The sequence below is a fragment of the Parasteatoda tepidariorum genome, chromosome 11 (genome assembly GCF_982258835.1).
Source record: "Parasteatoda tepidariorum strain Cologne lab strain chromosome 11, Ptep-v5.0, whole genome shotgun sequence".
Lineage (NCBI taxonomy): Eukaryota > Metazoa > Arthropoda > Arachnida > Araneae > Theridiidae > Parasteatoda > Parasteatoda tepidariorum.
In genome coordinates, this window is record NC_141765.1 from 24,553,478 (window position 1) to 24,579,964 (window position 26,487).

Here is a 26,487-nt window from a genome sequence, read left to right on the forward strand (position 1 = left end):
TGTACTCTAATGGTTTAGTTTTAATTTTTTTTAAACCCCGTATATTTTCTCAATTTAAATATGTATGCATTTTTTAAAGTTTCATTTTGTGAGAATTGAATTTTTTTTAGAATTTATATTTTTCCTCTGATATGTATATATTAATTCTCTGCAAATATACAAATTTTTTTGATATTAAAAAAATAAATAAATAATTTTAATATCATATTAATTTTGAAAATTTAGCTCTAGAATACTAACACTTATATAGAAATTATCTTATTCGCCAGCTAAAATGAGATAAAGGAAGCGTCTGATAAGTTGTCAAAATAACCCAACCAAAGACTTAAAAATTCTACAACCTGAAGATATGCAAGGCATTGGACTCGCTCAAAGCAAGATTAAGGGTACAACAACTGCTGTTACAACGAAAAAGAACAAAATTGTTAATAAAAGAAAACAAATTCTTATACTATCATTTATGTCTACAATGCCAAAAATTAAATTTTCCATTATGTTTAATAAAGTGCATTTTATTTTTTCTCTCAAATTTTTTTTTATTTTTATAAATTGTTTTTCCTTTTATCAATATTAGCTTTAATTTTTTATTGTTTTCAACATTTATTAAGGTATGCATTTTCTGTTGTGTACATTTTTTTAATTGTATAAAACTTTTTGTAGATGGAACATGGTAAATGACAATTAAGTCACTTAATAAAATTTTAGTCCTTATTTCTGCTACTATTTTCATGTTTCAGGCTACTAAAAGCAATTATTTTGTTCCTTTTTTTCTGTGGCAACATACATTTCTGTTTTTTCTGTTATAATGAATATTCATGAGCTCAACTGGTTGTTTTTTTTTCTTTTGCAATGATAAGTTTTATAACATTGAAAATACTAGCCCCAGAACCTTTTTGGAACATTCATGCTTGACTCATATGTTTTTTATTTATATATTTACCTTATTTATTAGAATTAATGTGAAACGCATTTAACTTTAAGGTTTTTATCCATAATCATATAAAAAGCACTGCAATGTTTTTATTTTGTTTTAATACATCAAATTTATTAATGAAAATTTAAATTTTTGTCTCATATTAATAATGACTAATCCTGCATTATTAGTTATCTTTTGTTTTTAAATTGAAAGCATTCAGAGTGCTTGACTCTCCTAATAGTTAATTTGTCCAGATGATTTTGATTAATTCAATAAGAAAAATTCCAGAATGACTTTAAATCAAGGATGCTCGTTGAGTATTTAATCTCCCCTTTTCTGCAGATCCACTTAAAATTATAAACTTTTTCCAAGGCCTCCTATAAATGAAAGTTTTGTCATTAAGAAGTTGTGCATATATATTGCACTAAAACTTTTCCTTGAAGCAATTTTATGTTCAGAAGTAGAAAACATTTAATTTCTTGATTAACTTACTTCATATAAGATTGCACGAGTTTTGGGTTCAATGAAGACTAACTTCTTAATTTTTTTAAAAATATTATTTAAAAATTGTGTTACTGAAATAAAAAAATTTTTAAAAAAAATCTTAAAACTTAGCCATTAAGAACTGATTTTCAGAGACCACTCAGAAAAAAGTATTAACTCGTAGTTGACTCAAAAACTGATTCCCGATCATATTCAAATTTGGCACATATCTATATTGAACTGTGGTTGAATTAAGAAAAAAAAGTTTTTTAAAAAAATGAGATTTTAATTCTTGACAAAGATTTATAAAGTACAGCTTGTGGTACAATTAAACCTTCTAATATTGCCTTGAAAAAAAAATTTCCTCTTTAACTACTAGTCATTTACACCTAATAAAAATATGCATAGCTTCAGTTTGAGGTTTTTTTTTAGTGGTTAACTTGAGAGAAAACTCATATTTTTTTATTTTTGCTCTCCTCAATTCAAACCTGATAAAAAGAGTTACCAATTACTCTCTAGAGCAGGGGTCCCCAACCTTTTTGTACCCAAGAGCAAGTACCAGAATATTGGTTGGATAACGGGCACCATTTATATTTTCAAGATAAATTTATAGTTAGTAGACATAGGCAATACGACGCACTACATAAGGGCCATTTAGGCCTCAGATGCCCAGTTCTACAACAACGATCGTTGAACGACGCACTACATACTATGCACAAAAAATTTAACTTGAAAAATTAATTTTACATATGAATATAATTAATGTATTAATATTCTTGTGCAAAATAAATGATTACTAAATGGTTGCAAAACATACGAAATATAAAAATTATTTATAAACATATAAAATAAAGTCAGTGTGATCTTTGGCATTGTATTTCACTGGCAAGCGCTTCATTACTGGGAGAAAATGATGAAATAAATGCTTTGTGCTTATATCTGGGGGATGGAGGTCGTTTACCTGGCGATTTCTATTTTGGATGTGTTTATCACCAATATTGAAAAAGCAAAACAAAAAATTTGCTTAGCATTTTAGAGGAAAATGGAAAACTGAAATAATTTATCGTTGGGCACAAGCAGCGAGCGCACCTAGACCGATCGACGGGCGCCATGGTGCCCGCGGGCATAGGGTTGGGGACTTTCATTCCAATTGACCTAAAATTTTGAAAATCTAGGCTTGACATGTTATGCTGCAGGTAAAAATTTATTTTGTGAAAATTTAAAACTATTTAACGAATGCATAGTAACAAGTTTTTCTTGTTGATGTATTATCATATAACAAAATTCTAAATTTATCCTTTAAGTGGCAGTTTTTTTTTCCGGTGCAGTATTTAACAAACTCTACAGACAATGTTTCATATGCTAATGTTCATACAAAATTTGTTAGTTTATTGATACTTACATAATTCACTGAATTTTTAAGCAAGCTGAAAAAGCTTGTAATTAATTATTTATTCATATCATTCATTTGAATATTTAGCAAACTTTATATCCCATCATATATAAATCGGTTATCTTAAAACAATCTAAACTTTTCTATTTTTTGAAAATCTCTAATTATGTGTATTGAAGTTTGTAAATCTTATTTTCTTACTATACATAGTGTGTAATTTATCATTATGCTTAAAACTTTCCCAATAAATACTTACCTCTTGACAAAATCGTTTTCTGACATTCAACGAACCTGAAATTGGATCAAAATATTTAACTCGCAATATTCAAGGAAAGTTTCCTACCTGGGGTAACTTACTTAGTAAAGTTGTAAACAGTAAAATTCAGTTTCTTTTTAAAAAGAGTATAATTTAAATTAAAAGGTATGACAAAATTTTAAAATTCATTGTTGTGAATAAAAGTTTTATCCATAGTTCATCAAGTATGTTTAAAGTTTTCAGAAAATCTAGAAAGAAAAAAAATGTAAAAGGGTAATTTCCTAAGCTTTTTCCCTTTTTTTATTTTCTAAGCAGTCTTGAAGAAACAGAAATTATTAAAAGAATCATTAGATTTTAAAAAGCCATTGATAATTGCTTTTGTCCTATTTAAAAAGTACAATCTTTTTATCTATTATTTAAACCAATAAAAAGTATTTCTTAAAAGGGAGGGAAAATGGAATAGATGGCTGAATAGCAGGCAGAATGTTATTTTTGATTTCGATAATTATTTAAGCAATAGCTGGAAAAATATGAAAAAAATCAATGTTAATGAATGTAGTTAAATTGCACATTCAGTTTAATAATTCTTTATTTGTACATAAATACAGGTTTACTTATTTTACATATCACAGGCTTGTGGAATTATTTTCCATCATGATAAATAACTTAGATAAAGCTTATACTTTTCTTTTGCATGGCATATTATCTATGGAACTATCACAGAGTTTGAGATATTAATGTGATGCAAATGATGGGTGAAAAATGTTTATAGGTCTAGTAGAACCTTTCAAAATGATACCAATTAACAGCGTAAATTATTGCCCTTACATAAGGAAGAATGACAAAGTGGACAGCTATTTTGCACATTTAACCACTTCCTAAGACAAATTCCATGAAAGAAATGATTACAGTGGGTTATACGTGCTGAATTCAACTCCTGAAAACAAATGGCACATACATCTTTCTTTTTCAGAAGTTGTTCTCTGGTTGCTATTTGAAGGAAATTTATTCTTTTCAGAGCAGAATTGCGCAATACATATGATTCCCATCCTTTTTTACCTTGTATCCAAATATTGAAATAAGCATGCAGACACATCATACAAGCACGGATCATCCCAGTTGATTCAAATAAAAATATCCATAATCCATTCAGAAGCAGATAGATTCCAATCAAAAATTCTGTGACTTTTATTGTTACTTTCAAATAATAAATATAATCGTCTAAGTTTTCCCATAAACCATTTTTATATGCATCAATAGTAAAAAGTGTATAAATTGTTAATGAGACACTTGATTTAATAATAAGTTCAATCATGAAAGAGGTAATAGCATATATCCAAGTACTTGAATTCTGCGTATTCCACTGATATTTTAAAATAATCGCGGAGGAAATTATCAAAATAGCCGACGTTACTAAAGCTCTTATATGGTCTCCAATGGAAGGATTTTTAGAAGCGCTTAAAGATATCAACATTGGGTTTACAATGTTGTATACAAAGTGAAGTAAAGCAGTGAAGAGAAGGCACAAATTCCGAATAATACGATTATACCTTTCATTTGGATCCAAACTTGTAACACCTGATTGTATTGAAAGAATAAGAAACAGAAGTGCTGTTACTCCACCAATATTTTTTTCCTTTGGATCATTGACCCTAAGAAAAACTTGAATTTGTTCACCTGAAAATTGGCACATAAAAGAAATTATGCTTGTCATCCCAAACAGGGTTATAATATTTTCGCTTCCATGTAGTATAATCCCCTTAAATAGATCACTAATTGAAAGTGATGCGAATCCACTTTCGTGGAGTGTATTAATAATATATTCCGATAGTCTTATGAGCCAATAGGCTCTAAATACTTGTGGTATATGAAGATTAAGCCAGTGAGTCTCAATCATTGTATAGAGACCATAGTTTTCAACTACACTGTGACACCAAGTAACACCTTTATATATGGTTTCACAAACTTGCAAACCATGTAACCATACACTATACGCTAAAAGAATTCCACATACAATAGCTGATAATAATGGTGTGAATTTTACAATTGGCAGAGGTACTGATAATGTGCAAGTCAACAAGGGTGCAAAGAAAAACACCCACACTACAGAATGTGGCAGTATATTTGCCGTATTAGTAAATGAAAATACAATGGCCAATATTAGTAGTAAAACATGATTTGATATGGCCTCTAAGCAGATAGTGTTTGGTTGAGATTGTTTCAGCCTTCTAGTTTTTAAATTAACAAGACTCGTATTAAGTTCATACGCTGTTACTATTATAAATACTGATGCCACTCTAATGTAAATTAAAATGAGTTGTTTTGTGCTGAAGAGGAAGACCAACAATGCTGTGAAGAAAACTGAAAGGAAAAATGCATAATATATATTATAATAGGTTACACAAAAGTTATTCAAGCACATTAAAATACTTTTTTTATGAGTGAGTTGTAAAGCTATAAAGGATATTCTTTGTTGCCAGTTTTTAAAGCACTAACAATAGTACTGTTTTTATAGTATCACGAAGATCAGTCTGAAAATTCATAAACTTTTTAAAAAATAAAAATTTGTTAAACAGTATTTTCAATTTTTTAAATTAAATTAATAGGATACTTCATTGTTTCTTTTCATCGTTTTTTTTCATTCGGCATTAATTTGGTTAAACTTGAATTAGGAACTAAGGATCAAAAACTAATCAAAGATTTTATGATTTTTTAAATCTGTTTTAATACGAGTGAATAATTCACTCTTATTAAAACAGGTTTTAGCTTACTAAATATTGATTAATAAAATTATGACTTATAAATTATACATAGTAAAAAAATATCAATGAAACATTAATTCTAGCTAAAAAACTTATTGATGAATTTATAACCATTGCTTATTAATTATTAAAGAATTACGAATTACTGTAATTGTCTTTGATTGTAAATCTCTAAAAAGTGTTTGAAATTATTTTTACAAATTTCAATTATAGCATTTTAAGAGAAGTGGAAAATGCAATTAAAAAAATAATTTTTTTTTTTTGAAATTCCATTTATGATGAAAATTTTTAATAAAAGAAAATGTCTGTTAAAGGGGATACTCTTTATTATTTAAGAGATACATTATTATAAACTTAAAAGCTATTACTGAACCAAGAGATATTAATTTTAAACTTTTCAATGAACTTAAATATTTCTTTGATATAATATAATAATAAATATTTCTTAAATATTACTCATTAAAAAGTAGTAATTTATATCATGAAGGTAGAGGTCCTATTCGTGAACGGCTCATTGAACATCTACTTTCATGCACAAATTTAACATTTCAATCTAATATATTGTGTAAGTAAAAATATATCGGGAGGAGTGGATACCTTGATTATGCGAAAATCAGTTCTGTTTTCTAGCGGACAAACTTTACTGGTAAGACATGACTTCACTTACTTTACTAGTCAAGAAGAAGGACCTGCCATATTGGCGTGTTGTTTCACATTAATTCACGGCATCTGTGTATCTTCCTAAGTTTATTTTTCTATGTCAACTTTCTAATGTTTTCTTGTTTTTAAGCTATTCTTATTTATTGGTCATTAGTGGTATAAAATTTAATTTTAATCCAGTTTATTATAAATTTACAAAAGATTTATACCCTAACAAAAGATAAGGATTTCGTTCAATTGTTCCACTGCTCTGTTTCGTTGCAATAACCCCTGCACTAGGGGGCAATGTGAGTCTATGCTGGTCCACGAAAGCTGCAGTACAGTGGAGAAAGAAGACAACTACATCCAAGGTTGAACAAAGGTGTTGGGTTTTACGGGACAAAATTGATTGCGGACCCCTTTTCCAAAGCATAAAAAGCCTTATTTTTATACTTATTATAACCGCAGTTCAACAGCCGACCCAATTTTTTGGGTTTACGACTGTTAATGTTCAACTCCATAGCCTTGTGATTTTGAACCCAATTCAGAAGACAAGGTAGCTGCTGGATCAAGAATTGGAAGAAATTTGCATTCGTGGAGGACTTTTTAATGGAACTAACCCGCATTTGCGTTACATGGAGAGGAAAACTACGAAAATAACCCGTTAGTCTGACGACAAGGGGACTCTAACCCATTATTCATCTACCACTGAGGATATTTTACGTCAGCACTGTGATCGGTGCGAGCCGAATGCGGAATTCGTATCAACCAGCCATCGCTGGGATTCGAACCCGGTTCACCACATTGGAAGGCGAACTCTCTATCCCCTTAGCCTACGGCTCTATTTTCATACTTTGACTACAGAACTAATTTCCATACAATCGACGTACCCGGTCTTACCCTCACTCTCGCCAATATTTTTGTATGAAAAACTTCTATCGCCTAATAAGCTTTCGTTTATAAAAATGTCTTATGAATTTTGTTTCGATTCAAAACCTTTTTTGGGATAAGTAAAAAGACCTTAATGAATAAATTATATAATTTTTGAAATTTCTAAACAGGCATTACCTCTTGAATTACGAAACCGAACACAAAATTACATTTACATTTGTTAAACACACGTTTCTTTTGATAAATTCAAACATGGATCCTTCAAAATGGGATTTGCTTATTGTTATATAATTTTTGATACATCAAGTAATAGATAAATACTACTTCTGAAGCTACTTATGCAAAAATAACCCCTCTTAAAATTTTTTCGTTAGCACGTAAATGTGGAATTCGTCCGTAAACCCCCCCCAAAAAAATACTTAATTTTTTAGTTCTCTTTAAATACTATTCATCACTGTACAGTGTATCACAGCGAAGTAACAAATAAAAAGCATTTTGTATTCGTTAAGTAACTGATATGAAAAGTATTTTGATATCAGTTACTTATCGTTTAACAGCACAATAAAATTCCAAATTATCCATGCACTTTTTTAAAATTTAAATCTTAACAATCTTTCTAAAAACATGTCCCGCATCTCTTAAAGCAACAAGCATGAAAAAATATTGAACAACAGAATAAGATTAGTAACAACATGATGTTAATGACACATTATTAAATATTTTTCCATTCTTTATCATTATTGTCTTACCTCACATTACATAAGTTAACGCTGAACGCACATAGAAAAATTACACACTTTATTACAATTTTCCTGTCATATTTCAAAAAATTATTACTTTGATTAAATATTTGCTTCAAGGAAATCGTTTTACAAATGATTATTTTCTACTTAACAGTCACGTTGTAGGTATGATATAGCCACAACTGGCTCTTGAACTAAGAGCTTCTAATGAATAAGGTGAGTGAATAATGTGTTTACTTATACAATTCAGTGAGTGACAGTGGTGTCACGGCCCATAGCATACAATTAACCACTTTGGACACTGAAATTTAAACTTCATTCCAATTATTTCTATCATGAAATTAAATTTTTTAACTGGCAAATTTTTAGTTCAAGTAGATATTTTATGAAGACTAAGGAAGCATAGTGAAACCTGTTAAGTTGATCTCTATTCTCTATTATCATGAACTGAATTTATCCTATACAATAAAAGAGTGCGAAACCTTTCGTAACAAATAGGCTTGTAAGTACTGATAACAAAATAAATTTAAATGAATATAATTTTAAATTTTCGCATAGATATTCTTGTATAATGAATACGATACTTCCAGAAATTATTTATAGTAAATACCAAGTAAAATGTAAATATTTCTTTCTTCTTTGAATTAATTAGTTTAATATGAAATTTATATAATAAATTATAGTTCATTCTGGTAATTAATATAATATCTTAAAATGCATGGGGTATATGATAGATAAAGTTTTAAAGTCTTGTTTAAAAAATTTATTTACATCTATCATTAATTTAATTGGTAGATATAAGAAATATATACGAACATAAATAACATGTTATACTTTATAAGAAAAGAATAACAATATAGGAAACGATAGGGGAAAAAACAGTATTGACTTATTCCAGTTGACCAGTAAAAGCAATACTACGCAAGTGGAAATTTTTTTTTTTGTTGTTCGTAAAACTGGTAAAAAATTTTTTGTACCGTAACAATTTATTTTTATTTTTTTGCACGAAATTTAAGGAACCTTGGATATTTTCACGTCGTTGATTTTAAGTCTGCAATCGGTTTCTTTTTCCAATCTACTGTTTTTTTTTTCTTTAATAAAATTTTAGGTCTATTTTTTGTCGAATTGTACAAGTTTAAAAACTTAATATAGAACAGGAGGTCGCTTAAATATTGCAACTGACTTCTAGGGGAATTAGGACATATTATCAGGATTAAAAATGTTTAGGAACCCATCCCCGGAAATGTCGTTATACATCACAAGGGGCACTCTCCTATTATGAACTGTATGCTTTTGAACAGGTTTTAATAGGAAAGTGCCCCTAGCGGTGACAGGGCCGTAACTACGCCGGGGCCCCGACGGTCAAGGGGGCCCCATATGAAGAGACCAAATCATGTTTTTTTTTTTTTCAAAATAAAGCACTATAATTATATATATGTAGGAAAGAAATTGTGTTAAGATAGAGTTGATGAAAATTTTCCTTTTTGTAATTGCGTACCTACTATAACATAAAGGGAAGGGTAAAAAACAGTAAAACACCTTTTCACAAAATGTTTCCCTTTCTTAAAAGAACAAACACGCTTTGCAGAGAAGGGGAAAGGCCACAGCTGCATGTAGTTGATTGCGTCAGACCCAGTGGCGTGCCAACCAGGGGGAGGCAGAGGGCCCCTCTAAAATTTAGATGACGGGGCAAACGATGCGTTTCGCCCCTCCTGAAATTTAGACACTCACAAAAATAAAGTCAAGTAAAATCAGTAATTTAAAAAATAAAAAAACGTTTCAATTTTGAAGCTATTTTTGAAATAGAAAACTTTATATTCCTCTAACATTTATGTGCCTTGCCTCTTTTGATATTTAGTTATTCGCCAAGACGAAGTCTAGTAAAATAGGTAATTTTAGAGGAAAAAAAAGCTATTCTTTTTCAGCTTTGAAGATATACATCAAGTTATTCTGTTATGGGCGATTAATATGTTTTTTGACTTTTGGAAAAGTAAAGTAAAAGTAGAAAAAGTATTTTATTTCCAATTTTTACTCTATTTTCTTCCAAAATAGTAATGAGGGGGCGAACATAGTGTTTCGCCCCTTCTGAAATTTCAAAGTGCTCAAAAATAATAAAAATTGGTAACTAAAAAAAAATGTCATCTTTGAATCTATTTTCCAAATAGAAAGCTTTATTTAAAGCTTCTGAAATAAAAGTGAGGGGGCGAAAAATTTGCTTCTCATCTTCTGAAATTTAGACATTAATAGAATAAAATCAAGTAAAGTTGAAAATTTTAGAAGAAAAAAATTGTTTTGTTTCATAACTTCGATGATATTTTCCAAATTGAAAACTTCACTTTCCTCTTAAATTATAGTAAGGGGATAGAAAACTTTAATTTCTTCTGATATAAAGTAAGTGGGGCTAAAATTTTGTATCTTCAGAAATTTAGACATTTGAAATAATAAAGTCCAGTAAAATTGTTTAAAAAAAAAAAAAAAAAAAAAGAAAAGAAAAAAAAAAAAGAAAGGAAAAGAAAAAAAAAAAAAAACTTTGAAGCTATTTTTAAAAAAGAAAATTTTATTTTCTTCTTAAAGTGAGGGGGTGAAAAATATACTTCACCCCTTCTGAATATCAGACATTCGCAAGAATAAAGTCGAGTAAAATTTATATTTAACTCTTATTTTCGACTTTAAAGCTATTTTCCAAATCGAAAACTTTAGCCTCCCCTTCTGAAAATTTGACATTCGCTACAATAAAGTAAAACAGAATTGAGAATTTCAGAAAAAGAAACTACTTTTTTTCCCAATTTAATAGCTATTTTTCAAATTGAAATAGAAATCCCCCCCCCCCAAGAAAAATGCTTCGGTTTTGCTTAAATTTTTTTCTACATATTACAACTCTTAATTTATTAAAAAAATTTAAAACAAAAACACGAAAAGAGAAGAAGAGCACATCATAAAAAAACATAACAAGTGTTTAGAAAACTAAAATAAGCACCACTGTTTTTCATCCTGAAAAATGTCTTCTACACTGAGACTAATAGATATATTTGAAAGCATCTTTTGACTGTGGGTGGTATGAAGGTGTTAAAACCTTCATATCCCCCACAGAGTTGATCCACAGTTATCTGACTCCTCAAAAAATAGCCATCTCCTTTTACACCATGGGAAAATGACCTTTTCCTTCTTTAAATAGCCTAAATCATTTTTATGACCCTGGGCCCTTTTGTGCTTTTATAAAATGTCATATATTTACAGTACCATCTATATGTCCCTTAAGTTGTCTGAAACTAGCAATTATCTAGATGTTCTAGGAAAACGGATGTAAGCTTTTAAGGGATCCAAGGGGATGAATCTTGTTAACATTTACTTAGGTCATTTTGTCAAGAGATTTTTTCTGAGACAAACGCAAAACGTTCCAGTTAAATTCCAGTTTTAACTCATTTAATTGCGTCATTTAAATTAACCATTTTTAATTCAGATATAAATTCTGTTACCTTTTATTTGGTCAATTTTTGAAATTAAAATTTAACTTCAATTAAGAGTTTTTAAAATTATTTGCAACTTCATTTTATCAAACATAAATCGTGATATCAATAATTCCCATTCTTAATAAAAATTTTCTTTGGAAAACAAGAAAATCAAATGTAAATTTATTTATAAGGAGGTAAGTAAATGTTTGCATTAACTCATTTAATACATTTAAATTTTATATTTATATACTGTTAGAATTCTTTTATAAGAATGGTAACATAAAAATTGCTTTTCTTTATGTTCGTATATAAAATTTAATTTGTATAGTACTTTTATTGATAAATTTACTGTTTATTGTGTGCATGAATTTTGTTCTTATTTTATATTTTTTAAATTATTAAGACCTTTAAATTTTTTAAATTGGAACTTCGAATTTTTAGGGTTTTCAACAACTTTGTTTTCATTAAAAAATGAAATGCAATCTTTATTTTATATAAAAAAAAAATCATATTTAATTTAATAAAAAAACGCATTTAATTTACTAAAAAAGCTATGAACATCAGCTTAGAAATCCGTAGCAATTAAAATTCATTGCCATGACAAACCATTAAAAAGAATTTTTTTTTTAATTAGCAAATATGCTTTGACTTTTTCTCATTTTTCTTTCATTAAAGAAAAAAAAAATTTACCCTTTGTCATAATTTTGCCACATATCGTTGGCTCAAAACTAAAACGACACTTCTGCACTATCTTCTCATGTTATTTGAATGAGAAGTGAGTGCAAAAGTGTCATTTTAGTTTTGAACAATCGATATGATTACAAGGCGTCATGAATACATAGGCCAAATATTCAAGAACGAATTCTTTTCAAAATATAGCTATATTTTCTAGGGACCTGTCCATATTGGAGTAAAGCAACTTTGTTTTTTGTTAATCGATGTATATAGAGAAAGAATTTCTGTATATTTTTTCAATTAGGACTTTTTAAAATGTGGATATATGTGCCGATAGAAAAAAAAGTCTATAATTTCCTTCAGTTTCCATAACGCAATCAAAAACTTTTAGTTTTGAAACTAAAAAATAATTTTCATTATTATAATGGTTTTGTCTTGAAAAGACCTTTCTAACGGTATAGTAACCGGATTCAGCAGGTTTATAAAATTGTTATTTTATGATTAGCATTATATTTAGAGGAAAAGGAAGCTACTGTGGACATGCGAGACAAGAGGAGACAACATGAATAGCTTCCCCCCCCCCCTAGTCATATTTCCTCAGTGAGATGCCGTAAATTGGTAACATTAACATGCAGTGAACAAAAAACGTACCACCCTGAATAACTTTTGATTTAATGATCGGATCTTCACGTTCTAGGACTCCATCTTAATAATTCGAGGGTGTGACTTCAAATATGCAAATTAATTAGTGCACGATATTTTATTTTAAGTTGCGCAATCAGACACAGAAACATACTTTCCCTGAATAAATATAACTTTTGTTCAACAGATTCGATTTTCTAACCCTCGTAATATAGGAGGTAGCTGTAATCTGGGAAATATGGTCCCAATAGTTGGGTCGGGTGGGGTATCCAAAGTTTGGACCCCCAAATGTTAAGGGAATTGAAAAATTTTTGCACACTATTATAAAATTCTTTTATCTAAAGATAATTAATTCCATGCAAAAAATAACTTTTAGTAAATATTTATTATTTTTTATTTAATAATAGTCTGATGTTGTTGATCATTTACGTCGCACTAGTGCTACACAATAGGCTATTGGCGACGGTCTGGGAAACATCCCTTGAGGTTTGATCCTCTGCAGAGGGGGGCACCCTCGCTTCGGTAGCCCGGCGACCAGCACGCGAAGTCGAGCACTTTACGGTAGAACAGTTTAACGAGGACCAATACCGCACACCCTCGGTCCCTACGCAGATTGATTCAAATGGTCACCCACTCGCACACTGATCGCAGCCAGTGATGCTTAACTTTAGTGATCTGCTGGGAACCGTGTCTTAACGATCAGTCCACATCCGGACAATAATAGTATGAAAACTTTTGAATCGTAAGGCATACAGTTTTTTTTTTTTTTTTGTATCATTTTAAAGTATCTAATTCCACATGGAAAATACAAAATTTGAGCGAAATTGGTTGATTAGTTCTTGAGAAATTGAGTTTTATAAATACGACTTTTTTAAAATTTTATTTCTCAGGATTAATCGATTTCGCTGAAATTTTGTATTTTGCCATGTGGAAAACTTACAATGTTTTGTTATCCAATTTATATTCGAACAAATAACTTGTTTTCATAAACATATTCGCTAACATATTACATAAATAGCGAAAATGACGATTAGAGATGGAGTACTGAAAATTTTTGAAAGGGCCTCCGCCAAAAATTTTTGCCCCAGGGCCCCGAGGGGTGAAGTTACGGCACTGAGCGGTGATGATGACATTTTCGGGCATGGGTTCCTGTGCACTTTTAATCCTGATGTGTCCTAACTCCCCTAGAAGTTTGTCGCAACATTATAAATAACGTTTTAGAAATTGTACATTTCAACAAAAAATGGGTTAAAAAATGCAATTTTAAAAAAATTCTGTAGCTTTACGAGCAACACTAATTTCAGATTTGAAATTTCCAGACCCAATTAGGCAAGATCAAGTATTTGTATAAATGCAACAAAAAAAATTTGTTCTCCATTATAATTATGTATATATTCACCATAGAATAATTTTCTCTACATTTACACCAGAAAAAGAATTTGAGAATGTGAATTCAGATTTTTTTAAAACATGTATATACTATTTTTAAATTTTTGCTTTTATGTTAATTTTTTTAAAATCGCTCATGAGACTGTCCTCCTTCTTTCAGGGAGCGTTAGCCCCCATGATTTAATTTCATTGACCTCTTCTGATTCAGGATTCGTGTAAACAGTGTGTTGTTTTATACGTTTTTCGTTTTAGTAAGCGGAAATTAGAGAAGAATGTAATTGTAATTATGTAGTTGTTTATTATAAGTGTTTTTCAAAGTAGTTGGTAAATGTGTTGATAGATGGCGCAAAAAAAGAGTAAGGATTCCAGTCAGACGCTTGACTAGTAAAAAAGAAATAAAAATAAACAAAGCAAAACTGATTTTCTGGTCGATTGGGTCAAAATTTGCTTTTTTCGTATTTATTTATTTTTAAACTTTATTTATTTATAAATTTTTTTCTTTTGTCTGGTTGATCAGATATGGATTTGGATTTGAAGGATTTATTTTAGTTGCATAACTTCCGTTTTTGTAAACTTCTGTTCTTGGACAAACTTGCCTTCATGGGAGACTATTTTCAATGTTATCAAACTCACATTTACGTTACATGAAAAACACTACGAAAATCTGCTTAGTTAGCTCGACATCTGATTATAATGTGTGACTTTTTTGCTCCTATTACTTCAAAACTGAGTATTTTTCTTGGAAAAAAAAAGTTGGTCTAATAAATGTTGATTTAAGCAAAATCTCTGTTATGATTTCATTATCAGAAGATTATGGCTGCAAAAGGAAAAGTTAATTATTGGTCCTTTTAACTAAAATAAACCCATTAATCTTAAAGATAAAATTATGTATACAATCATTAAATTGTGTGACATCGAGTAACAATAACTAAAATAAAATCTTACAATTTTATTAGTAGAAGTTGAGAAATTCTTGAAATTTAGGGCACTCCCTCCCCCAACTCTAAATGGCATTTTTTAATAATTTGCTTACGTACTAATTTTTTTTTAAAAAACTATTTTCAAAGCATTATTTTCTAGTCTCATCTTAGTCATTTATTTACAAGGATAGTGGGCTGTGGTTGCCCAGTGGTTAGGGAATCGGATTCCGGTCCGGAGTAGCCGGGATTCAATCATCGACTCCGCTAAGAACCACCGAGTACATGCGATATATGTGCTCGTAAAATCTGTGGACTCGAAAGTCACTGAGCAGTACCATGGGTACAGAGATCTGGAGAAAATTTCCTTCCCCTCCAGATCTGTGTCTAAATTGACGAAGTGGCCTCACAAAAATTGTGATGGCATGTCTTCAGATCATCCTCAGAGATGTTTTGGACCGTCACCAATAGTCCATTATGCAGCTCTAGTGTGACGTAAATAAAGTACTACTACTACATTACTTATAAGTACATATACTTCCATTTAAACTTTACATCAACTTTCAGAAAAGGATAGCTAATTTCTTTTTTCTATGGGAAAATGTTCACAACATCAAATTGCACTGCTTTATTTATCCTTATCTTGATAGTTAAAGGGGGTGGGGCATAGGCGTAGATAGGATTTATGAAGAGCTCCCGGAGACGTCAAGTCAGTTTTTGTTTCCCTTATAATATGGTGTGTGATTTAAAAAAGGGATTTTCAGAGATATTATGAGTTTCAGATAATGTTAAGACTTAAATCAATCGCACTTAGTATTTTTTCTTTCTTTTTTAACATTGAATAAAATTGTGTAACTATATATAATGATTTTCAAGACAGCTATGAAGTTATCGAATGATTTTCATTCGATAACTTCATAAATTTTCATACGTTTTGATTTAGAATTTAACAGTGTATGTTAGGAATGTGTATTTTTTATTGCATTTAGATGTTTTTGATAACGTGCATTGTTTTTTACAAAGACCTTTTTCGCTCAACCTATCGCAAATTTGTTTAAGAAAAGTAATAATAAAAAACTGCGTGCAAAGCAAACTACAATATTAATAGATCCTTTTCTATTTTTCGGTAAATCGAATAAAGATTTGAAGAAACTATGGGGCATTTAGCAAATAAAACTGTAGATATATAAAAGAGAAAAGCATTTTACCGAGGAATTCAACTTTAACTATTTTTCATGAATTTGGCTCCCCTCTAGGGCTGCACCCGGGAACAATTGTCCTCTCTTACCCCTCGCTTACTACGATACTGGTAGGGGGTCACTTTTGAGTGATAATATGGGATATTTATATTTAAAAGGAAGTGGAAGATGACTTATTTGTTTGAATTTCGATCATAAATGCGCATGAAAAATTTCCTAAATTTCGAGAGTTTTTTTTTAGAATTGAAATTTAAGGAAAGCTATGCAAGATGCCATAAAACTATCAAAATTTAAAATAATATGAGACTAAGAATTAAGAAAATAATAAACATGTTTTTAGTTGCAAATATTTGAAAAATTATTTGTTGAATAAATTAAAAAAATAAATAAGAAAATATGACGTATTAAAAAAAAAAACGTTCAATTCTGTTTCAGAAAAAAAAAAATTGCTTTATCTAAGAAAATGCTTAGAGAAAAAAAGATCGAGCTTTAAATGCGTGCTGCCACTTATAAAATTTAAAAAATATATATATAATTAAAAATAATTTATGCGAACTAGTATTTGACATAATAATTCCTGTCAAATCTAACAGACATTATTTGTCGAAGGAGTGGCGAAGGTGACTAAACCTTTTTATTAAATTTTGACAAACAAACTGAAGGTGAATATTTACTCCACTCGGCAGTATCTTTCGAAACCTGTTGAAGGCCTGTTAGAGCTCGGACAACTTTTCAGTCCTACTCATTCTGTCAACGAAATGTAATACCACCACAAAGACAAATTGAAAGATTATGCATTCTAATTCTTCATAATTTATAAATTCTTTTCACCGTTAACCCTGCAGATGGTCTTGTCAGCGTATGAGCCCTTATCTTCTAGAGCTCACCATTTTAAAAGAGGTCATCCACAACCAATTCGTAATTAGAAATTTTGGGGTGTATTACATTCAGAGTTGGGATTTTACCTTACCCGAAAAAAAAACCACCTGAAAAAAACCGAAGTCGGGTTTTTCAAAATAACATTTTATTATTAACAATCAGTTCAAGATATTAAGTTTATAATAGGTTAAAATACTAACTCCACACATATAAATATTTATATTTCCATTATTTCTAAATTCTTCTGTATTTTTTATATTCTACTGTATTTATATATTCTATTGTACTGTGTTGTTCTTGTTACTAATGCCACTGGCCAATATCAGCAATCTTGCTTGGAATCAGGCCCATTTTTAATGCAGAGAGTGTGTTACTTGTTTCTCAGTGGCGCCATCTATGGCCAAGAATAAGATTTCAGCCACACTCATGTCACAGACCGTTTTACAAGGCAGATCCAATCTCCATTCATTCAACCACAGATCGCAATTTTGACCTAACCCAGAGAACGATCAATCTCCAATTCAGTACCTCTAGTTGTATGAATTTATTTTGGGAACTTGGAGGACTTTTCGACCCAGACAGATATAACGTGCACCAGTCACCATTTAATACAAGAGAATTCTCGAGATTTGAACTCCTGTTCTCACGAACACGAGCCTAACGTCCTACCAACCAGGTTATCGCGACCCCTGCTATACTGTATAATTTTTATTAACTTTTTTAAAAACAACAACTCATAATTAGAAATTTAGTACAACTGAAAGTGTTGTTATAGCAAAATACCAGTATATGATGTTTTTAGTATCACAATTCAAGGAAATAGGAAATTGATTTATTTATAAAAATATATTTTAAATACTATTTTCCCAGAGATCTTTTAATAGTTTTAAATGTCACTCTGAAAATATAGTTAAACTAACACAAATTAAATTAATGGTATTCATTAATGCAACAAGACGCACTAAAACTACAAAAAAAAAAAAAAAAAATGAAAAAATAAACCTAATTAGCTTTGGAGGAAAAAAAAAACGAAAAAATAAGCCTAATTAGCTTTGGAAGAAAAATAGACTCCAGAAAAAAACCATTCTGTAAAATCCCGGTTTTTTTACAACTCTGATTATATTTCTTTCCTCGAAACAACAGGATTGAAAAGTTGTCTTTCTCGTCAGGAAACTTGTACTAAGATTCTAACTTTTTTTCTTCTTCCTTAATTTTGTTCTAACTTTTTGGCTATCTCCTTTAGTATATTAGTTAAGATTATTTTAATTTTAATTTAGTGAAATATTTCTTTTTTTTTTATTATACATTATTGCATTTTATTGATTTCTTATTAGCAATTTCATCTCTACATTTGAATTCATGCACTTTGTTGTGAATACGAATCATTTAAAAAAAGAAAAAAAAGAAATGGAGTTTCTTAAACTATTTAAAAAATAATCTTTAATAAATACTATTTGTTTGTAAGTAAGTTTATATTTAATTCAATTATATATGATTTATGTAATGGCTAGAACTAGATTAGATTTCAAGTACTAGTTTATTTCATAATTTTCTCTATGGTTTTGATTGTTGTTATATTTATTATAAAATAACTATTACATAAATAAAAAGATACTAATTTTTACAGAAGTTAAAATCTGTTAAAAAAAAGTTAAAGGTTTAAAAAGATTATAATTGTTTAAGAAAATTGGTTACATTTGTTAAGAATGGTTAATTTGTTAAGAATTTGTTTTCATTCAACATCTTAATAAATATGCAATAATTAAAAATGCAGGTTGACAACTGAAAATTTTTGCTCCGATTTAAATATTTTTAACTTAATATATATAAAATTAAAATATTTCAGTTAATTAAGAAAGAATAAAAATGAAGTTGTTATTAAATAAACGAAATGAAAGAAAACCCGATGCAAACAATAGTTTGAAGTAATTATTTATTATTTTTTATTATTTTATTTAATAATATCGAGGAAAATTTGAATTGAAAGGTATGCATTTTTTTACATCATTTGAGAGAACGTAATTTTAAATGATGAAATACAAATTTTGAGTAAAATTGGTCGAAGAGCTCCTGAGAAATCAAATTTTAAAAATACGTCTTTTTCAAAATGCGATTTTTCAAGGAATTTTTAACCGATTTTGCTGAAATTTTGTATTTTACCATTTAAAAGTGTATTCTTTAAAATGATGTAAAAATTGTGATACCTTACAATTCAAATGTTTTCGACTACTATTAAATAAAATAATAAAAACAATAACTATTTTCTAAAAGTTATATTACGCATATATATTATATTATGTTCTCCTGACCACATTTCTGCTCCCTATATATTTGGGGGTCAAAAATCTGAATCCTTCGAAAAACAGGTATGTTTATTCGAAGAAAACACGTTTTTGTGCCTGATTTCGCAACTTAAAATATCGTTAGTCCTAATTAATTAGCATATTTGAGTTCACTCCCTGGAATCTTAAGGATTGAGTCTTAAGAACGTGAAGATCAGAGTAATAGATCAAAAGTTATTCAGGGGGGTCCGTTTATTTTTAAAAATGCCAAAAAAAGTCATAGAAATAAAAACAGTTCAAATAGATTTTGCAATGCACCCTCTTGATTAGAACTACAAGTCTGTTATTCAAAGTTTTATAAGAATATTAAGGCCAAATATAAAGACGTTATATTTTCCTACAGCAAATTACAACACGATTTAATTTTTAAAATTGCTTACTTAGAATAAATGACAAAAAACGAAAACGAAACGAATCGCGGAGTAATCTATCTTGATAGTATGTAGATTATTCGAATAAAACTAAATATAAGGTAGATTAAAATATCTAGTTAGATCATACAGAAAAAGTGAGCATGCATACAAATTAGCATACGCTCATACGAAAAATTATAAAATATTTTACTAGTTTAGTCATATATAACTAACTCAAAAAACAAATTGAAATAGAAAATGTATAGAAACGATACTAAATGTTCCCGAAATGAAACAATACATTATATAATAGGAAGACAAGGAAAATCATTGAAAATTCAATGCTAATGTAATGTTATCGAAATAATTACCTATCATAAAGAAAATTATGCAAAAAATTTGAATAATTGTCCAGGGAGATAGTTACTGCTTTCAATTATTAAGCAAAAATACTACGCATAAGAAGTCTAGGCATGATTTAAATATCAATGAAGCAAATTGTACATCTGGATTTCATAAATGAGGTATTCTTTACAACTGTACGGCATATGAAACACAACAAATATTAAAAACAATTTCTGTACTCATAGTAGTCAACAACAGTAATTCATTCAGATCTAAGGGAAAAATATAATAGCGATTTCTTGAAAGGGTTATTTTACTTTTTTGTTCAATATATTAATAAAACCTAAAATTGAATTTTGATATTTTTATTTAATTAAGTACCGTAAAGAATAATTTTATGGTTAAAATTTTTTTCTTTAATTATTAAAACCTATAATAAAGAAAGTACATTTTTATATCATGTTAATCTACGCAAATATAATTCATTTTATGTTTTAAAATCTAAAGAATAAAATAAATTGGTTGAATCGTTTTTGAGAAATAGCAATTTTTTAAATCCCTTCCGAGGTCTAGGAGGGCTCACTGCTGCTAAAGTTTTTAGGTAACACTAGTATCACCTCATACAAGCTACAAAAGAATATAGATAAAGATAATGTTGGATTCCTTTTAAGTTTTAAAAGGGTTTTCACTCATATTTTCTGTTGGATTGTAAGTACAGTTTAAGCGCAGAAAATCCAAATAAGAGATATACTATATACTCTACATTTTAAAAAATTTCTGATCAAGTTACGGTTAAAAGTACCGGCATTCTGGATGAGGTACTTTTTACTGCAAGATCCATTTTTATTGGAATATGTTACGGAACAAAAAAAAGAAAAAATGTGATATACAGTACTTTTTACAGCAATAATTAATGTAAAACTCCTGAATCACTCTAAAAAAATAAATATAACAGTAAAAATTACGGTACAATATTTTCCGGTAAAAGTGGATTTACGTTAAAAGTGGATTTTACGTTAAAAGGGATTTTACGGATGCTGCACCCAAAGTGCGGTACTTTATACCGTGATTTCATCAGGAATGTTTTACAATATAAGTAAACGATATTGTGTACTACTCAACGGTATTACCCTAAGAAGGTATAATATCGTTGCGCATAAGTGATAAGGATAATACTGCATATTTTTGATAGCAGTAAAAGGATATGTCTTAAGATTATTGTATCTTTAATGAGAAAGTATCTGAAAGCTTTGCATAGATTTTTTCTATAGAAAAAATTGCTAATAGCATTTAAAACAGCTTCTAACTTTTAAAAGACTTTTAATCGAAAAATTTTTGATACTAAAAAAAAACCTCTCTCTCATTCTTTGTAGAAATTTTTTTTTCTGACGCTCTAATAAAAAGCCAAAAATTAGGAAAAAAAAAATATTTGCTCAAAGCAGTTACGTTTATTCTTATTATTTCTTATCTTTTTATATCTTATTTATTTATATTTTTAATTTTCATATATTATTTTTTCTTAATAAAAAATGCATTAAAATGTTTTTTAAGTTTCAAATAATTGTCCATCAGTAATTTTCAAGTTATGTATGAAAATTTTCACCTCTTTTATGTGTGCTTAAATGGTAAAATACAAAATTTAAGCGCAATCGGTGGAATCGTTTCTGATTTGAAAGGAAATGAAAATTTGATATTTGGTTTCTAATTGAAAATTTGATAATTATCAAATTTTAAGGAAGTCAAATATTTAAAATTTGATTTCTAGAAAATTCAATCGATTTCGATCAAATTTTGCTATTTATCATATAAAGTTACGTTCTTTGAAATAATGTGATGAATTAACGTAAGAGAGTGTGATGTAAAGAATTAAAGTAAGAAAATATATCGTAAAATTTGAAAATATTTTCTCCATTATTAAATTAAATATTAAAAATAATTAATGATCATTTAAAACTTTTTATTGTGTGGAATAATCTTTGAATTAAACGAATTTTCTAATTGTATGTAGAAGGTTTTGATTCACTTAAAAGATAACTAAATTGACATTAAGAGGTCCAAGTCTTCGACCGCTCGCCTGACCAAATAGTTAGGACCTTATTTTCCAAATTGTGACTATTAAAAAAAAATACCAGTCATATTTTGAGGGTCTGGAATCTGAAACCATTGAAAAATGGCATGTTTATTCGAAGAAAGTGCGGTTTTGGGTCTGATTTAGTAACTTAAATTATCATCTACACCAATTAATTAGCATATTTGAGGTTAGGCCCTCAAACCATTAATATTGAATCCTGGAGCGGAAAAATCTGCTCATTAGGTCAAAAGTTATTCAGGGTGTTCTGTTTTTAATTTGCGCATTGGACCACTTAGAAGTTCAAAATTAACGCTTTCACATTACGTAAACTATGAATGTGTATTTCGATTATATTTGAATTATTATAACTACACGCATTATGTTTAATTAGATTTAACTTGATTGAGGTATTTTTAAGTAGAATTAGAATTAGTATTAAGTAGAATTGAAGTAGTATATCGGAGTATCTATATTCTGGAAAAAAGATCAAACAAACAAAATGTTTTAACTAATTACTGACGACCGAAAACACTTTTAAATTAAATATTTTTGCAATTAGAGGTGAACGAAATTTTTTACAATAAACGAGCCCGACGCTGGCTCGGGCTTGTTTATTGTAAAAAAGTTTCGGCCTCGGGAGGGCTTGGACTCATGATAAAGTTTTAATTAAAAAAACCTTACTACTTCAGACTTTACAAATGTTTAGTTCAGTTATTAAGAATAAAAAATGTAAAATTTGGAGATCTACTACTTCTGTTCGGCGCTTTTGTTTTGCGAGGTTTAAGATTAAAATCTTTGGCTTATGATTTTTATTTTTTTAAATTTTTTGATGTTGTCATTTTGGAATTTTCGTCGGTACCAGGGTTTGAAGGTTCTTTCTTGGGTCGATTTGAGCAAAATGCGGTTATAGTAAGTCTAGTGAACTTACGGCTTTCAAATGGTACCGTGAGAGATAATATTTAGTTTGGTAGTAAAAAATAATATTCAATGTATCGCGAATGATCTGAAGCAAACACCCTTTGGGGGTTGGCAAGCGTTAGCGAGCAGAAGCTGAGTCTCCATTATATCGTAGCTCCAATGTATCGTAAGTGGAGCCTCCATATATCGTAGCTTGCTTGACGCTGATTTAAACACTAACTTAGTAGCTTGTTCGAAGATAATTTAAACATTAACTTAGTAGCTTGTTTAACGCTGACTTAAACATTAACGTAGTATCTTGTTTGAAGCTAATTTAAATCTATTGAAATGAAGCAAAATTTAATGAAGCCCCAATAACGTCTTATAATTATGACTGAACAATTATGGACTGAATAATTATGGGTTATTAATAATATTTATCATTTTGAACGATTCTAAATATTTATCATTCCGCTTTTCACCGAAGAATTTATGATCCTTTTACGAGAAGCTCTTCCTTCCAGTTATTTTAATTAAAAATTCCTGTTTTTTTTTTTTTTTTCATAATAAATATAATTTTATTATTTATGTATTCTACTTTACATTATTGTTTGAATGACATGAATTTATAAGCGAATTCATAATTTTTGTTTTGTTAAACCTTGTATATATATTGTTATTCTTTGGCAGGAAAATTAACCATTTTCCTTAATTTTTTAAGAGATTTTTTTCTAAATTTTACTGAACAAAAATGTGCTTAAGTAGTGCTTTTAGATAAAACCTTCTTACGTAAAGCGGAATGATTGTTACTCTGGCAGTTATTATAAAAAAAAAATTTAGGGAGAAAAAAAAAAGAATGATATTTGTAAAAGTTTTTGATTGCTCTAACAGAATTCAGACCTACTGCACGATGTAGGTAAAGTTGGTTAATTATGTAAGCGAAATGCTTAAAAAGCCATTTTAGATCAAGGATGACACATTTAAATTCGAATTTTACTTCCGTGTTTTATTTTCTTTCACTTCTCTTTATCTATAAGTTAGTTTTTCTTTTGACTTCCGGGAACCTGCTGCTTCGAACCCAGCAGCTGTCAAATTTGCAAACTTTGATTTAGAAATTTATTTAGTTATTTATTAGAGACATTTTAGAAAGGCATACATTTATTTTCCTTAATACAATGTTCAATGTCAATAAGCTGTCTATTGTTAGTCTAAGTTATGATTTAAGTGATTATCCCAAATGATTTATTTATTTGTTTCTATGCTTAAGAACCAGAAAAATATTTTATTAAATCTATGCATATTTAAACTTTTTTCTTCTTTAAATTCCAGGAATTGTACTGAAAAAAAAAACGTTCAAGAAAAAGGGAAAACTATATTTGTATGGAATGCATGATCTTCTATATTTAGTGATATCGCTCATTTACTGCATGGCTCAGTGAACTGTTATTGTGAAGATCTGGTCTTCGATCCCTAGTGGCGGCTTGTAGCCAACCCAGTTTCAGATCAATGGGTACTAATTTGTTTGAGAAGTAAAGGAGCCCGTGCGCAGTGCTGACCACATTGCTACAATCATGCCGTTCATAATTTTCAAAATGCCATGAAAAAAGTTTAAGAGCCGTACGGACACTACTAATTAAAAAATAATCTCAATTGCTTTTTAATCACAGTTTTAGTTATGTGTCATTTTGCCTTTTTTGACAAAATTGCAGATTACTAAAACTGTGATTGAAAACCGAACTTTTGCGTTGTTTTCGAGTGACTTCCAAAATAAGATTTTGAAAGGTTTTTAAGAGTGGAAATGAGTAATTTCTAAAATGACTCTTTAATTACCGATTTTAATTTAGCAGTTGTCTAGAATTCTTCACAATAGTATATATTTTTAATTAGAAACCCCAGCAAAGGCTCAACATATGTTTTTAATTAGAGCAGATTTAAGGATACTTAAATTTGTTTTTTGGCGGGAAATTTCTTTCCTTTAATAATTTTTATTGATGAACCTTTAGTTGCGTACAGAAATTTATGGATTGAGGAATTCAGATTTCGGTTCATCAGTTCATTAGTAAAAGGGATGAAGCTGTTGATAAGTATGTATATTTTAGTAATCCATTGAATTTGTATTTATATTTGTGAGGACGATATCAGTCTTAGTTGTCGCCTTGAAACTGCCCATAGCATACGAAATCAACTATTTTACTATACACTGTGCTTCGATAGCAGTGGAGCGCAGACAGGAACCGAACGGGAAACGGCCCCAGACATCCGGTCAAGCGGAGCATTTATTTGACCACTAAAAGCACTAGAATTGTAAATATATTACGATTATTTTTATGAAATTAATTATTTTTAAATCTTGGGTGTTTGAGTGCCGTGGTGGCTCAGAGCGATTGTCTCCGAATGGGGTGTCCCAGCTTTGAATCCCAGAGACATTTGGGGGAAAAGGACTTCTGCTCCTGGCTCACACCGACCAACGTGCTGACATTCAATATCCTCAGAGGTAGACAAATCATTGGTTTGAATCCCCTTACCGTCGGGGTAGTCATGGGAGTTTTCCGTGGTATTTCTTTCCATGTAATGCAAATGTGGGTTAGTTCCATCAAAAAGGCCTAGTATATCTCAATGATATGAAACTGAAAGCCTAGTATATCTCAATGCTTGATACAGAAGTCCCCTTGTCTTCTGGGTTAGATTCAAATTTACAAGGCCTCAGCTATGAACATTGATAACAGTGAGCTCAGAATTTTCTCAACATTGTATTGTATGTATTATATATATATATATATATATATATATATATATATATATATATATATATATATATATATATATATATATATATATATATATATATATATATATAGAATGATAGATAGATAGATAAGGAATTTTTTTAAAATTAAATTTGAATAGTTCTATGTTTTTTTGTTTTTCCAGATCAGTCAAAGGTTTAACGATTTGATCACTTAATTACGAGTAAAAATGCAATGATTAATATGTAATTATTAGCATAGTATATTATTGCTTAGTTGTATTATTATCATAGTATGTATCTACTACTATTTTTAGCATAGTATGTTATACATACAATATGACAACTCTCTATTATATTACATATTAGTCTTTGAACCGAGGGCTTATAACTTTTTGCGAAACAATTATTGCAGTTTTAAAATTAGTCAGTAAGTTTTACATATGTACAGAATAAATACGACTAATTATACCTAATTCTGTGCATTATTTATACTC

The 26,487-nt window shown here is 29.2% G+C and overlaps 1 protein-coding gene across 1 annotated transcript in view; it reads right to left on the reverse strand.

Annotated features, from left to right (window-relative positions):
• Positions 1-3,619: 3,619 nt before the first annotated feature.
• The window catches only part of LOC107452637 (protein TRC8 homolog), a 32,832-nt gene continuing 9,964 nt past the window's right edge, over positions 3,620-26,487 (reverse strand). Inside the window, exon 2 of the mRNA XM_016069179.5 lies at positions 3,620-5,409. Coding sequence (XP_015924665.1) covers positions 3,851-5,409 — 1,559 coding nt within the window. The 3' untranslated portion in view covers positions 3,620-3,850. The remainder of the gene's footprint in view (positions 5,410-26,487) is intronic.